A 17,110-nucleotide genomic window follows, 5' to 3' on the forward strand; every position below is an offset into this window, starting at 1 on the left:
TTGTATAAAAGTACAACCATATCATATAATTTATTTCGTAATCCTACAGCTAACATAAATTATAACAAAAAACAATTATACTAAAGATATATCCAAAGATTGACGACTCATTGGTCTAGTGGTTAGTACCCCTGACTGCGAATCCATGAGTCCCGGGTTCGATCCCCGGCTGAGACGAACATCGATGTGATGAGCATTTGGTGTTGTGCTTAGGTCTTAGGTGTTTAAATATGTATTTATATGTCTATCTATCTATAATATGTATGTATATCCGTTGCCTAGTACCCATAACACAAGCTTCACCAGCTTAGCATGGGACTAGGTCAATTGGTTTGAATTGTCTTTAAAAAAAAAAAAGATGGAATACATAATATATAAAAGGTCCAAACATTTACGAAGGAAAAAATCTATAAAAATTATTAAAAACATTAAAGTAATACCTAATTCGGCTGTCTTGTATGACGGTGTGAAAGTGATATAAATGAATGTCACGATAAGTCGTGATAAAATAAAACACTCATTATCTTAACTTTAATATATTTATTTAGGGACAATGTTTTAAACACGCTCCTTTAAGACAATCGTGGAATGCTTGCGGACTTTCGATCTGAAACAAATTTATAAGTTTCATCCAAAAATTCATCACGAGTAATAAAAAATTTGTAAAAAATAACGCAACCGGAAATATTTCCTTAATTACTTCTTGCTTGCGTCACCATGAGTTCACGTTAACGATCTGTAGCGAGCATTCCAGTATTACGTTACGCAACCTCCCCTCCCTAATAAAACGTTACGTGACCACCAAATGACCATTGTTTAAAAAATAAGTTCATTCAATCAATCAATCAAATCAAAATACGTTTATTTAGTCTTAGGAATGGCAAAAACGTTTACAAAATTCGCGAAAGAGAGACTACGCCATCCGTTCAAAACTGCCAGGAGGCCTTGTTCTGAGAAGAACGGGCAAGAAATTCAGCAAGTTCTACCCTCCCTCTACATTACAATTATTCAAAGGAAAATGTCATAAACTAAAAAAAAATCTGTTCTGTGATTTTAACCACATTCACCATTACACACATATTCACAACACTTCAAATATAACAAAAAAATTGCCACGCGTTTTTTTCTTCTAGGTAGTCATTAACTGTGTAATAACCTTTACACATTAATGTTTTTTTAATGTGTTTTGAAACCGCATAACCGCAATTTGAGAAAACTACATTCATACAAAAATATCGTTACATTATTGTTTACAATGGTTGTAGCCGCGGCAACGCTACTTTAATTCCTCTCTGACAGGGCTGAAGATAAAGTAAAGTAAAAAAAACATTTAATCACTTGTAATAGGTAACATAATGTACACTTATGACATATCAGTATAGAAATACATATTAATGCTTCTAATTTTACATTTACTGCCAGTTCTCAAATCAAGGGCGTAGAACGGGAGAGGAGAACTGGCAATAAACTCTCCGCCACTCTTTTTAATCGCCATTTATTTGTTTTACAAAATGTTTGTAAGGAGCTGCAACCATTACACCATGTCCCATGTGACATTTTAAGTAATTAATAATAATAACATAAATTAAAAACAAAAATGTCCTCTATCAGCAGGAGGCATGGTGAAATAGGAGCACGCACTTACATTCTCGTGTGAACAACACGCAAACACATAGTCGAAATAACCAACATCACCGCATACACGAATTCAAGTACGACCAGTCACCACGATAGAAGTGTTAAACAAAGGACTAGACTTCATACTTGTTGGACTTGGGATAGAGATATTCCTGTAAAAAAATCCCTAAATGAGGAAGTTACTGAATGTTACTTACTTTACAAATTTGGCCATGGCTTGAGCATTGCACCACAAAAGCTTGTCCAATAGCATTCAGAGAAACCAATTTCTTATGAATTCCTTGCCATATTGACGACGCTGTGCTAAGTACGTTTATGTTACCGAATATGTAAAAACCTAAAACAAATAAGTGTCTACTGGTTAACAAGTGGTGTATAATTCGGTTGATTTTTCGGCGAAACGATGCTTTGACTGGGACAGAAGATCAATCACTTTCTATCTAAATAGTAACAATTTTCAAGCTATTGCATAGATTTTGAGCGGGCTTTGAGCGCGGCGACCGAATCAAGAAATTCCGTAACAAAAAAAATCTGACACACGATGACTAGACGTATCATACTAACGAACGACAGGACGCACTGCGTATTCACTATTCACGTCTCTCTGACGAGATCGGTTAGGTATGTAGCTTAAGCGCGGCCGGTGCAGCCTGTACGCGTTAAGGCCTATTTACATTATCTTAGTGTTTAGGAGAGTGCTTTAGGATAGTACTTTAGTTGAAACATGTAAACGCTACGCTAAAGAACTTGCCTTTCAAGTTGTACTAAAGCACTCTCCTAAACACTAAGATAATGTAAATCGGCCCTTAGAGTGAGACAGATTATATAGGTGTGTTAGTCTGAGTCTGGTAGATTGAATTACATAATATCAAAGAAAAAAACTGCATAAACATAAAATTATTAATTATAATTGCATAAGTTGATAAAAATGCTGTGCAATAGCTTTACCGCGGCAGTCCCCGAGTGCCACACGCTTTTTTTATATACAGAACTGGACATCCCACCTGATGTTAAGTGAGATGCGGCCTATTGGAGATGCCGCTAAATGAACTCATATCATACTGTCTAGGGAAGAGGGAAGAGACAAGGAGTTCCACTCCTTTGCTGTTTCGATGAACCAAAGTGATAAATTGATGTTTAGTTCTTGCTGATAATTCATTATAACGATCAACTTACAAACATTTCAGACAGGTCCATAGACACTAGTTTAATTTTTTTTTTGATAATCTACATTGCAAATATCAATAATAAAATAAATGACCCAAAATATGAAGATTTTTTTATTACCTTCTTTAGCTCTAGACAAGGCTACACATATCCTATTTGCCGCCGAAAGAAAGCCTATATTGCCATCTCTGTTGCTCCTAACTAAAGACAATATCACTATCCTGCTCTCTTCCCCTTGGTAGTTGTCTACTACTGTGATCCTTACATCACGTAGGAGTTGATGCTTTTTGCTTAGCTACAAAATAATTTATCGTAAGTAAATTGTCAAAAACACAAATGACATAGGCGTGCATGGAATGTTGGGCGTTGCAAAGAACAAATGACAGTAGAATAAATTCCGTTGAAATCAGAGCGTTAAGAAGTATGTGTGGTATAACATTGTGTGATAGGATAAGTAATAGTGAGATACGGGAGCATTGTGGGCTAAAAGAGGATGTGAAGAGGAGTGACAGGGATTCGAAAGGACATGCTTAGGTGGTAGGCCATGTAGAATGAATGAGAAGCAGGATACGCAAGGCAACCGTGGATGGTGAGGTCAGATCAGGTAGGCATTGTTCATACCTAAACCAAATCCAGGACGTACTAGAGAAGGGACAGGACAAAAGTACCCATAACCAATCACGCATAATGAATGCTATAAAAGTGGATGAAGCGAGAGAGGACCGTGGCAAGAGGAGATCCATGGTTACTCCTTCCCACATTTTAAACTGTACATCACCATTATTACATTTGATCTCTGTCTCTATAGACAAAAGAGTTGTTCGTTTGGAAGAATTCTATAAAATTGTCACGTCATTTCGTGATTGACAGTTTCGTTTATTTATTAAATACAGTTACAGACGTTTGCTGTTACATATCAAATGCATTATATAAAATAAAGCTGCGCCTGCGAACTTCTTTCGCCTTAATCAGATTTTTACTTAGTTTACCTTTTTAGTAGCTATGTACGAACATATTATGGAACATTTTGCTACGCTATCTCATAGAGACTGTTCGCTTTTCTGGAATAAAAACCTCAGTACTAAAAAAAAGTATAAATACATATGTTTCCAATTTTTATCTCCATAAAAACCTTCCTCAGAGTTTAAGGAATAAATTAAAAACTACTTTTGTTTGTTCAGCCGTCTTAGAGTCTTCCCCTTAGCTAAAATAAATAGGATAGATAGGATTCACGTAGACATATCCTACCTCTTTTATAAGTGCAGCTTGACCAGTATATGTGCTTAATATTGTAATATCTTCAGCTGAATAATCCATTTTTCTTAAATAAAGTGCAAGTGCTACACTCCATTGGGCTTCAAATGTATTTTTGTGGCTCCAAGAGTCTTCTAAGCCCTAATTTGTAGAATAAGGTTGTTTATCAGTAACATAAATATGATAAAACCAAAAACATTCGCAAATAATTGTGGTTAAAACACTGAGATTTCGCAAAAAAAAAATTGACAGGTCGCCTGTGTGCAAAAAATCCACACCGGATCTCTTTAGATATATTAAGATAACTGTTATTTGCTACGCGTCGTTAAATTGATTCACAAAAATTATATACATCTCTCGATTATTTGATACATTTCCGGTCTCTTGACAACTCGATTTTGAATAAAATCAATGTTAATTGGTCTACTCTGTAATTTGAAGTTGAACGAAAAGTATCATGCTTGCAAACATACGATAATTTGAAGTCCGGGCTCGCTCTATAAAGGCCTGCCCTGCGATTCTGTAACTCACTTTTCGAACTCACACACCGGTTTTCGCATCGGCGGTCGCTCTCAAATCAGTCGTGAAGCAGTCATTTTATGATTTGGCATTCTGAAAAGGTAGGAGCTTGTAGTTTATTGTTTATCAGAATGCCAAATCATAAAATGACTGCTTCACGACTGATATGAGAGCGACCGCCGATGGGAAATCAGCAGCAGTATTCACTTTGATTAGTGAATACTGCAGGTGATTAGTGATTAGGAGAAAACAAGTGTGGACAGCGACTGATGAGCGCAGGTGATTAGTTGTCTGCGTAGTAAAGTGATTAGAATCGTGTTCTATTTTTTTGCGAGTGAACTGCGAGTAGTGACGTCGCGTGCGCCCTTCCTTCCCCCTCACTCGAAGCCTGCCTGACAAACTATATGACAACTGAATTTACTTAACAGAGCCACTAAACAATAATTAGACACTACTTGTACTACACACCTGCACTAATCATCCTCGATTACTAATCACTTGCACTCGCAATAATCAAAGTGAATACAGGCCTTAATTTGAAGTGATTATCGTGCACAGATCTGTCAATTGTATATGTTAACGTAAAATTGTAAAAACCGTTAGATTGTAATCTATCTCGCGAGATTATAAACTGTCGAAAGATTGTGAACCTCAACGAACTGCTTACAAATTAACGTATTATTATTCGGTAGTTATATGAAATTGTTGGGAAGTAAAATTAATCTGTAATTGACCAAAGAAGTTTGAATGATAACTAAGTTAGTGTAGTACAATTTACTAAACAATTTCATATAACTACCGAATAATAATACGTTAATTTGTAAGCAGTTCGTTGAGGTTCACAATCTTTCGACAGTTTATAATCTCGCGAGATAGATTACAATCTAACGGTTTTTACAATTTTACGGTGACATATACATAAATTTCGCAGTCCAGGCTTCTTTCAAACGTTGTCATGTTTGATGACATCATGAATGAAATCTCTCACTCAAATAAGATTACGGACTTTTCGAAATAAAATTTTTGTGAATAATTTATTTGAGTTCCCTCTGGTTAATTAAACGCTTGGTTTTTTTGAACTCTTGGTAATTTGAAATTTAGTCTCTTGAGTTTCAAATTATCGAGAGTAGACTTTATTTTTTTTAATTTAAAGTATTAAGATTACTCGATCAGTAACAGTAGTCATTATAACAAAAAAAGTTAAAAGCAGTGCAGCGACCTGAAACCCCACGATTTTTCTCTTTAAGAATACACCGGACTACTCTTTTAGACTCTTTTTTACTTCATAGACACATTATGTTTTCCGGGAATCGAACCTCCAACAGAGATGAGAGTCGCTCGTTGAAGCCACTAGGCCAGCACTGCTTGACCACTAGGTAAAGGTCAAAATCAGCTTTATGGCCAGACGAAGTTGAGAAAGAAGGTGACAGAAGAGTCTTTGGAAGAAAAATAGTAATACAGTGGCGACACATTCATCATTTAAACAGAAAAAAATATGATTTATTCCTGTTAATATACTTAGGAACAAAAAAATTAATAAATAGCACTTATTATATAGGCAGCTCTTAAATCAAGAGCGTAAAAAGGCAGACACAGCGTAAACACAATTTGCCAGAAAGAGACGAAAGAGTTAAAGATTGTATATCTGTGGTTTAACATACCTCGGAATCCTCATATACACTATGGCTAAAGAAGTATAGATTATCCTTCATTCCACGTACATTGTTGTAACCATAAACACTAGAGTGACTATCAAGCTTGTCATAAATCGTCGGTACCAATAGTTCCACAAATTTTGGACACATTCGCCGTTGAGTGATCAATGTTTTGGAGTGTATTGTGTTCTTTATCATTCGTTCAAAGAGTGAGATTTCTAGGTTATAAAATTTAGCTAATTTGTAGTGCGCAGCGGATGGGCGAAGCTGTTTATGATCACCTATAAACAATAATAAATCAATTCTTGATTAAACATACTTCCATCATTTTGCCCTTAAAAAATCACCATTTATATTTAATGATAATATTGTTAATAACAATATTATCATTAAATATAATTATATACCTACGTAACAATGGTACAATTAAAATTAAATATAGTCATTTAAATATATTGTGGCAATAAAATTCCGCAATTTAACGCTTAAAACTGAAATATACTCAGATTCCTACACTAAGCAGTGTGTGTGCGTCTGATGTGTATAGGGATAATATTATATTTAAATGACTAAATCTAATTTTAATTGCAACAATCTCACGTGGGAATATATATTTTAAGAATTATTTTAGAGGAAATAAATTTAAATGACTTGACATGCTTCGGTTATTCATTTTATACACTAATTAATTTAATATTAAATACTATTTTTAAAACTTCATTTGTGGAAAATTTTCATTATTTTACTCAACACTTTATGCCTGTGCATAACTCAATCTCAAAATAACTTGATTCATATAGGTAACCAAGTACAGTTATGAACGTCAACAGAAGAGATGTTAAATTGATTCTAAATTTACATTTACTACCAGTTCGCAAGTCAAGGGCGTAGAACGCAAGAAACTCTCCGCCACTCTTTTTAATCGCCAAGTTTTGAGTCATACAAATTGTTTGAACTGGAGCAAATCAATCCCAAGGATTAGTTAAATAATCGTCGAATTCATAAAAAGCTTTATTGATTAATTTACGTTTAATTTATTAGAGTTTTGAATTTATTCAGTGATAATTCTCTAATTTCCCTTGGGAGTTTGTTGTAAAAACGAATACAATTTCCATATAAGGAGTGGTTTATCTTTAGATTAGTTCTGTTCCGATGCTCACGCTACCACTGCTCATGCCACATGCTCATTGTAGCGAATCGTTCGATAAGAGTTTTGAGTATGAAAAAAAGCAATATTTCCGGCAGTAGCAAAGGGCAAACAGAATATATATTAGTCGAAGCATTTAAAATGTCCCAGATTTATTTTTATTGATAACGCTGGTAACAATGGAACAATTAGTTAATTAAATCTGTTGCGTAATATTTAAACCGTTTAAATGGGTACTTATTTCAAAACTATTTTTTTTGGAGTATATGGCCTGGTAATTAGACCTTTAGGCCATATTTCAAAACTATATTTAACACAAACATTATAGACTTTATAATTATAGAATATATATTGATATATATTTATATAAGAAAATAAATTAAAAACTTATGAAATAAATTTCAAAGTACCAGGGCCGCATAATTATATAGGAGATCTTACCAATAAGTATGAGATGTTGGCATCTCGTAGTCAATGAAGCAACAATATGAGCTTCCAACACTTCGGCTGCCTCTTCAACGATAACTAAAATCAAATTAATCATTTTACGACATTTATTCATAGATATTTATTATATATAAATGACCTAATATAACAGTATTATGTATATAACTTTAATATACAAGTAGAAATGTATAGTAAAAACTACTTATTTGATTTTCACGAAACTTGGACTACTCCCAAGTTGGAAATAATATAATTTTAATCAGGTTCATCTCGATATTATGAAGTATACGATAATAAAAACTACCAGCCGGCATCGCACTCGCGATCTTAGTGTCCATGGGCGGCGGCACCTAACGTCAGGAAAGTCTCCTGCCTGTTTACCCCTGTACAATTAAATATATATTTCATATGAATAGAAGGAAATGTTTACCAATTGGCGAAAATAACTTTCGCATTAGATCATGTCGTCTAGCCGCAAATGTCGTGGTGACTCCTACCACGCGAACCGTCTTCATTACGTCACTGTCGATAAGTGTCGATACTTCTTCCAATTCAGTCGCTAGACCGTTGTGCTTGTCCTGTTAATTGTTACGTGGTGGAGGTCAAGTCAATTATACTTAATTTTGAAGTGAAACTTCTTTAGGCGCATGAGGGTAAAATTTTTACGGATGAAACGCAATAATAATAATATTAGTGTCACGAAGATGTGCAGCATTTTTGTCGAAGAAAAGGAGCTATTGAGACCGATAGAGAGATGGGCTAATTACTTTATAGAAATTTAATTAAAATTTCGAAAAGAGAAGTTATTAAATATTAGTATTTTATGCAAAATAATTTATTGAAATCTCAAATGACGAATTGTAAATTAAAATGTCACGTGTTTTATTATCGAAGAAACAAATTAAAAAAAATAAATATAATTTGTATTAGTTTTCAACACTTTTAATATTTCAGTGACAATTAAATTCCTAACATATCTTCCCTTTTCCCTCCCGCTAAGTCTCGGAACTCTAAAGTTTTAGATTTGTATAAATATGAACAAGACTTAAAATTAGTTAGCCAAAGAAGTTTCACTTCTGACATGTGTACTATGTACGCACGCAATTTATTTTCTTTTCTTTAATTAATATTATGAAAGGAACTTTTATTTTATTCTCTTCAAAACAATTTGTCAGAGTAGTAAAAAGTGTAAAACATTTTAATCTCTAAGTAGTTTTTTTTCATAAAATTACGTACTTAGAAACTTGATTGATTTATACACGTTTATCACAAATTTGCATACTATTACAGTGGATTTAATTTATTACGACCTTGGTTGTAGCGACCATTTAGCTATAGCGGCGTATAGTCTAAGTCTCTTGTATTGAAAGCATAAAAAACCAAAATTCACTGTAATTCTGTGAGAACAATTATTCTTTTGTTAGAAACGCCATCTCGTGACCACGTTCAATATTACAAAAGTTTCCAACGGAATCATTTAAATGTTAACATCACATACTTCACTAATAAGAATGTTAAGTAAAAAGCAGAAATGTGCAGGGACTTTAAAATACACTAAAACATGTACAGTGTAAACTCTTTATGTCATCCTCTCTATAACTTCACTCTTTATAACGCAACCACCACTCTCTATTACGAAGAAATATTTTCATATTTGTCTAAATATGATGTCTAACAACAACATACTTAAGTGTAATTGTTTTTATAATCAGCTTACCAAACTAAACTATTGAGGTGCCGAAATTTCTAAGAAAGACACTTGAGGTCATAAACAGCCGTCTCGCCTATTATTAGATTACATTGCCTGTAGGAAATTTTGGTCTCAGTTACGAAACGCACCATTGTTACCTATCTATTATATATATATATATTATAAATTAATGTAATTGGTTAAATTTGGTGTTTTTTCTTTTCTCTTCCTATAACGAACAAAAATGCTCAATGACATTCGTTATAAAGAGTTTACACTGTAATTTTAAAATTAATTAAAAAAAACTTACCAATAACTCTTTCATTTTCTTCGTTAATTTGTTTTTAAGAAGGTCCACTACATAGAAATAGACATCCCATCTCTCATCAATTGACAAACTATATAAATCCTTTATTAATTCAAATTTGATTTTCCTACCCTCATTTTGTCGTTCCATATATTTCTGTAAATATTTAAAAAAAATATATAGAACATTGGGCAAACAGGCAGGATACTCTCAAGTACTCTCCGCTCATTGGTACGCTCTTTTCTTGAAGTACCCTAAGTCACATTGGTTCGGAATTACTTCAGTGGGTAGCTGGTTCCACATAGTGATGACGGACATGACGGACGTCGAGGTGATACAGTTGAAATTTCGTATTCTGCCTCGACGTCCGATGATGAAACTCAGCTGCAGGTATTCAGGTATTAGTAAACTTTATAGAGCAGCCATTTCAAAATAATATAATAGCCGATATATTTAGACAATGTAGTATCCAAATGTGATAAAAAGTGGATTTTGTTTTTTTTTCAAATCCGACATTGTTCTACGATCATGACGAATAGTTCAATGTGAGGTTAATCCAACCAATCGAAATTCTCGATTTGTTAGCTGTGTATAAACAAAACAGATAAAACAAAACTACAAATATATCAAAATTATACCTTAAAACAATCCAGCCGCTGATGTATCTTTTCAATCTGGAGTTGAAATTTTTCTATCATTTTCTGTCTGTCCATGCTCTCATCTGTAATATCTTCGACATATTTAATACTATTTTTCATAGAATCTATTTCTTTCAAAGCCCAATGTTCTGAAAAGCACGTTTCAACTGTCTCCGTTCCTGAAACTTCACACTCTTTATCCCAATCATCAACTTCGTCCACTGCAAGTTTTTCATTTCCGAAGAGCCACGCTAGTATTGGATCTTCATCACAACTTTTCAGTTCCAAATTCAAAAATGGCCTAATCGTCTCATAGCACAGTAGTTCCTTTCCGCACTTGTCAATATCAGTTTGAATTTCCATCATTTCATTAAATACTTTTTCCATTTCCGACCGTTTACTGGCATATAGATATCCATATTTCGACTTTCTCTTCGATCTCAAATTGTGTAAAGTATACGATTCAAGTAATTTGATCTTACTTTGACTGCCAAGTCTAACTATATTATCTGTTATGTTCAAAATTCCTTCCAAAAACTGATCCAAGGCGTGGTTCGTGTAACAAATTATAAGCATTGGTGTACCGTCTAGGGACAAGTTCTTTAGAATAGTGGAAGCGATTTTGACTCCTAGGAACGTTTTTCCTGTACCAGGAGGGCCTTGTATTACTGCGAATTCTTTTGTTAGGGCGAAATTGTATGCTTCCATTTGGGACTGGTCTAAATCAAATGAATCTGAAGTGGGCCATTGTGAGTTATCTAACACGGGAAAGTATATTTCGCTATTTTTACTTTGAATACTGTATATCGTGTCTGGGGTAAGGTAAGAGGGAGGGTTTGTGTTTGGCTGTAAACAAATTAATTTGTCTCTATTATAGATTTTATTTGAAATAAATACAGTGTAGACTCTTTATAACATCATTCGTTATAACGTAAAAATGAGTTAAATTTATTTGGTTTAACACAAATTTCAACATTTATTCTTCCCTCCCAATAACGAATAAAAATGCTCTGTCCCTTGAATTTCGTTATAAAGAGTTTACACTGTATATTAAAAATACACCATATAATTATGATGGCAGAATGTCATAGAGAAGTGAAGAAATTTTAGTTTTTTTATCAAATGGGGCAAACAGGCAGGAGGCTCACATAATGTTAAGTGATATGGACTTTCACACTGCCAGAATGATCGCAAGTGCGTTGCTGGCCTTTTAAAAATTGGTTCGCTATTTTTGAAGGACGTTAACTCAAATTGAGTTTTAAGCTTATTTAATCTGTGAATTATGAATTACACATGTTTTATTATTATTACGTACCTGAATGTCCACAATATAATTCTTCATAGGAAATTCATCTGGTTTGCAGTTTTGCAACACTTTAAGGACTCTGTGGTATGGCTCAAAAAACACCTCACTTTCAACCATTAGGAGCTTCTGAGAGAATATATTTTGTGAAAGTGGACCCTCAAAAGCAACTGCAATCTGAAAACATATATAATATGAATACTTAAAAAACAAAATATTAAGACCACATATCAATATATATTGCCAATTTAATTAGTATGTCTTGGAATGACTATGAGGTGCCAAAAACTAACACAGACATAGCGCACGCTTATAACAACTCTTAGCTACATTCTCAAATACATTGCCTATATACTTCTAAACTAAAATCTGTAACCTGCATAGAAAAACTCACACAAATAAAACATCCACTGTATACACAATTATTTTTCTTTAATAATAACTAATTAGGTATTGTATCTAATATACTCAAGAACTTCAACTTTAAAATTTTGTTGTCTCATTCACTAACAATACTAATAGAGACATCAACAATTAAGAGGTTGTTTTGATTTAATCTACTTCTTATTTGGGTCTACAATATAAATTTTTCCAAAGGTGATATATACTATCTGCCCTGAATGGGATATGACCCTCATGACTGGTAGTAGCATGCAAACCGTTAAACAAATATAATACTTACATAATCTTGACGTAATAAGCCAGGATTAACATCCAAAACAGATGCACATAATATATTATTGAAATTGTCACTTGTAAAAAGCAACAATGATCCAAACATTAGTTGCTTATTGAATCCATATTTTGTACAATCAACGGATTTCTGACTATTACGTTCACTCCAAGCAATATCTACTAAGTAGCCCACTTTGTTTGCACTTAGATATGTGGATATTATTCTTACTTTTGGATACACTCTTAAAAAGAAATTTAGTAGTTAGTATAAATAGTATAAGTGTGTTGCTTTGTCACATCGTAATGATTATTTGTACATAAATGCAGACATCTGATTCTGAGACCGTGGGTTGAACACTGTAAGGAAGTGCACTAATCTATTTTATTTCAACAAGCTTGACTCAGAAAAAATAAACAATGAAAAATGTGTTCATGTCCCAGTATATACATAATTATTTAAGTTTAAGAAGTTCCATTATGAGCTGTTTTAAATTTTATACATAGAAGTAAATTATTATTTTGTTAAATACTACACTTACCGTATATTTTCATGTCTTCTTTTGTTTGGATTTTGTAAATATTTTGCTGAAATTATTTTAAACTAATATTTATTGCAAACTTAAGAGGCAAATACTTATACTGAAATTATACATTTAAAAAAAATTATAAATTCAAATCCATTTTTCAGTTCAGATATATTAAGGAAATAAAAGGAAATAAACTTAGGAAATAAAAAATTTAAATTTGTTTAGCAGAAAAATCTAATTTGAATAACAATATATTCCAGCACCCAATAGTTATAGGTGTATCAAATTATTAACATGCAAGCATTGATATATAAAAAACCCAAGATGCACAGTCTCGAATACAAGTAACGCTCGAAAGTGTCCCGAAACACTATTTCTGTCATTTTCTATAACAGTATATGTTACAAGCATATATTATTGCAAAATCAATCTTACGCGAATTGCTTAAAGTTGTTATTACAACGCAGTGTATACGTACTTAAAGCAATAAAATTTTACGACCGACCGTGGTCGGTAGGACAAGGTATTGAGTGGAGTCGAACATTACTTTTTTATTTACAACTATTTAACATAATTTTAAATTTATCCGACTTTTCGGGTGCTTTACAGCGTGCGTGGTCACGGTGACTAAAGACAAAAGGTGTTGGATGTTAAATAGTTGGAAATTTATAATAATACATAACTTTAATCCGGTTAAAAAGTTTTTTCTTTAAATTAAAAAATAATTTGTTAGTAAATATATTTGTCAAAAACTACACACAAAAAAGTTCAAAAGTACATAAATTTATTTATAAAAAAAAAACACAAATAAATAACATCGACTCCACTTATTAGATACGCGAGACTATTTGAAATGAGTGCACAATTTAGAATGTTGCGCTCATTTTTTGAGGAAGTTTTTTAGACGTTGATTGTGCATCTTGGGTTTTTTATATATCAATGCATGCAAGACATGTCATTAAAAAAATGTTTACCAACATATTCCATCTCTGAGTGGCCCAAAGCAATCTTCTCTCAACAGCCTGAACTGAACATCTAAATAGTGTTCCACATTTGAATAAGTACCATGAATTATATTTGGCTGAATATTCACTAAAGGATCACCAAGTAGATCCTCTTTTGTAGGAAAGATTGAGATGTTTCTAAAACTATTTATGTCAAGCTTTTTATTTTTTGTGATAATTGTTTCATCACCCTGCAAGCAAAAATTTTAAAAATTATATTATAATGTTCTTGTAATTTTTATTGTTCAAATTCTAACCCATTATTTGTAAGAACTAAGTAAATCTTGTTACTCTGTTGTATTTAAAAGCTTCAATTGTCTCATACTATGAAATTTAAATTTTATGAATAGTTAGGAGATTGTGTCTATGGACTCATGAATTGATTATTTTTAAAAATTATTCCCGTTAAAATCACAGAATAAGTACCTGAGATATTGATAGTAGAATTTGTTCTTTCAATTCTAATATCTTTGTATAATAGTGTTCACCAATTCTTTCACTGTGTTCTTCTTGGACTCCTATAGCACTTGATTCAGCAGTTTCAATTAAATCATTCAATAGACTTAAAAACTCATTTGAATAATCTCTGTAGTTAAAGATACCTTGAAATAACTCATAAACATTATTGTAAAATGATTCAACATCATCCCAAAACTGCATATTTAACCGTTTTTCAACTATTCTCACTAAAGGTAATTTAGCTAAGTAATCATGAAGTTGTGCTAAGAATGTTGACTCAAGAAACTTAGTTTTTAGCAAATAGCTAACTTTAGTTTTTTCACCACGCTCTAATGATTTGTATAAAGCTGCTAATATTTTGACAATCAAAACAATGTAATCGTCCTTTAATTCGCTACTGAACAAAAGCCAAAAGCCAGGCCTATTGGCTAATTCTACGTTTAGAGAAGGCGGTTTCATAAAGGAAATGTCAAGAAGCCGTTTGAACCCAATAGGTTTCCTTTCAATATCTAAAGCTTTCTGAGGTTTGGAAATGGCAACTTCTTCTTCATCAGCGAATTGCGAGGAACTTGGTCTCGTCTCTTCTATAACGGTTCCATCAAACCAGTCAATTCTTAAAGATTTATTTCCATCAGTCATGATTTTGAATTTTTTATACTGTTGTCTATAATTAGTTTCGTAGATGAAATGTATACGTAAATTACTTCAAACTTTTTAAAAACTCTTCTTAACTCCGACAAGATATAATAAAGTATAAATTTATTGTTTATGTGTCAATGTCTCAAATGTCAATTGTGTCATGAGTCATCTGCGTTTATCTCGGTTCATCGGTTGACGTTTTGTACTTTTTTTGTAATATTTTGACAACTGATAAGCTGACTGCTTACAGGTGAGGGCTGACACTTGACACGTATTGGATAACACTCGTAGACAATGCCCACTTCCCATAACTAGTATAGAATATAGATAATAAACCACCTAGTAGTACATCGGATCTTTTCAAACTAGTAATAATAATATGTACTTCTGCATAAACTAGTATAATAATACTAGTGATTGATAGTGTGATAATATTTTTATATAATAATGTATTATATATTAATTTTTTTTATATAAAATATAAGACCGTATACAAGTAAGTGTTCTTGTATTCTTTTTAGTTGGCTAAATATGGATCGTTTTTATACTGAATATGAAAAAAACTATTGTGTAACAATATTAACAAATATTTTGTAATACAGCGAGACCCTGTCCAGGCCCACTTTTTGAATTTAGTCTTTTCAGGTTCTAGATAGACCTTTGTAAAAAAGTTTTAAGCAAATAATATGCTATACTATAATATAGTGATTTTTTTCTTCGTTCAATACGCTCAAGTGGAAGGAGGTTTTCACTGCGAAGCGGGATCCAGAGGTGAGAACAGTATTCCATGTGGGCCCGAAGTGTATAAGTGTGAAGTACCGTTTCGCGTCGCTGAGCACACCAAGCTTCTTACACGCTAATTTAGGCTTCCCTTCCCAATGACCGCAAAACTTACCTAATTGATAATTAAAAATTATTTCACAGGTAATTTACTGAAAAATGTAACAAATATATACCTATGTTTTGCAAAATAAATGTAGCAAGACCAAACTACGAATGAATTAATGTTATTTTACATAACAATGTTTGAGACAAATTCGTTTCAGAAGAACCCTCGATTGCAAAGAAAGGTTCATTAATAGCGAAATGGACAATTTCCTTATTCATCGATGTTTGAATAATAGAAAGGAACCCTTAAACTCTTTTCGTAAATTCGTTGGCAATGTGCCATCGGAAAGTGTCCATTTGGCGCTTTATAATTCACATTTGGTAATGAAAATACGCTTCTCTCCACATGTTGTTTTATAAACCAAAATTGTTTTATTTGTATGAACGTCTTATATTATTCCATATATACATTAATATAATTTCGTTAGAACTATTTTGAATTCTTTTTAGAAACACGACAAATTGGGAGAAGTCTTTAGAATAATTCTACTTATTGAATAAATGTGTGAGAAATGAATATAATTTTGTGGAGATTTTTATAAGAAAACATGTATAGTGCTTTTCATGAAAGAAGTCCCGCGGTGATTTTTGGAACTAAATTTGACAGGTCGGCAATGTTGTCATTCGTCGATGTTATCGAGTTCGTTTGTTGTGGTAGATTTTTGTGAATTTTTAACTAGCTTAGTGCATTTTAAAGATTGATTACAATGCCGAACGTTGTAAAAAGTTCGGCTCGAGAAATGATATTAAAGGTGAAAGAGTTCTGTGAAGCGGGACATAAGAATCAAGGTGTTTTAATACCACTAAACAATGTTCGGAAGAGAGTTGGCGCCATAACGGGTACTTTTTAGAGTTGCCATTTAATAATTTTTTGCTGTATTGATGGGACTTTTATGATATAAATTCGTTTTTGCGACAAAATTGAATAAATACATAACGTGATGAAACTAGGTAACTGAAATTAAAATATATACTTATTACATATTACATAAGCATTATAAACTTATAGTTACTATTATTTTTAATTGTTCATAATTTAATTGCAGGTGTGTCAGAGAAAACTGTAACAAGAATTATAAACGAAGGTAAGTATAATAGCGGCGTGTTCTTCGAAAAAAATTGTAACCCAACATTGTTATGCAATAAAACTCTG

At 32.6% G+C, this 17,110-nt stretch overlaps 1 protein-coding gene across 2 annotated transcripts; it reads right to left on the reverse strand.

The window, feature by feature from the left end:
- Positions 1–525: 525 nt before the first annotated feature.
- LOC125053900 (NFX1-type zinc finger-containing protein 1-like) lies at positions 526–15,195 on the reverse strand. Of its 2 annotated transcripts, XM_047655510.1 has the most exons (14): positions 14,398–15,193; positions 13,946–14,162; positions 12,980–13,025; positions 12,448–12,682; positions 11,778–11,942; positions 10,463–11,308; positions 9,828–9,980; positions 8,258–8,405; positions 7,822–7,905; positions 6,240–6,514; positions 4,054–4,200; positions 2,926–3,100; positions 1,836–1,975; positions 526–607 (listed from the first exon to the last, which is right to left on the reverse strand). In XM_047655510.1, the coding sequence occupies exons 1-14, from the start codon at positions 15,067–15,069 to the stop codon at positions 545–547; spliced, it is 3,366 nt and encodes a 1,121-aa protein (XP_047511466.1). In that variant the 5' UTR covers positions 15,070–15,193; the 3' UTR covers positions 526–544. The 2 variants fall into 2 exon arrangements, with proteins under 2 accessions (XP_047511466.1, XP_047511467.1); XM_047655511.1 differs by lacking the exon at positions 4,054–4,200 and having other exon boundaries at positions 14,398–15,195.
- Between the last annotated feature and the right edge of the window lie 1,915 nt (positions 15,196–17,110).

The sequence above is a fragment of the Pieris napi genome, chromosome 11 (genome assembly GCF_905475465.1).
Source record: "Pieris napi chromosome 11, ilPieNapi1.2, whole genome shotgun sequence".
Taxonomy (NCBI): Eukaryota; Metazoa; Arthropoda; class Insecta; order Lepidoptera; family Pieridae; genus Pieris; species Pieris napi.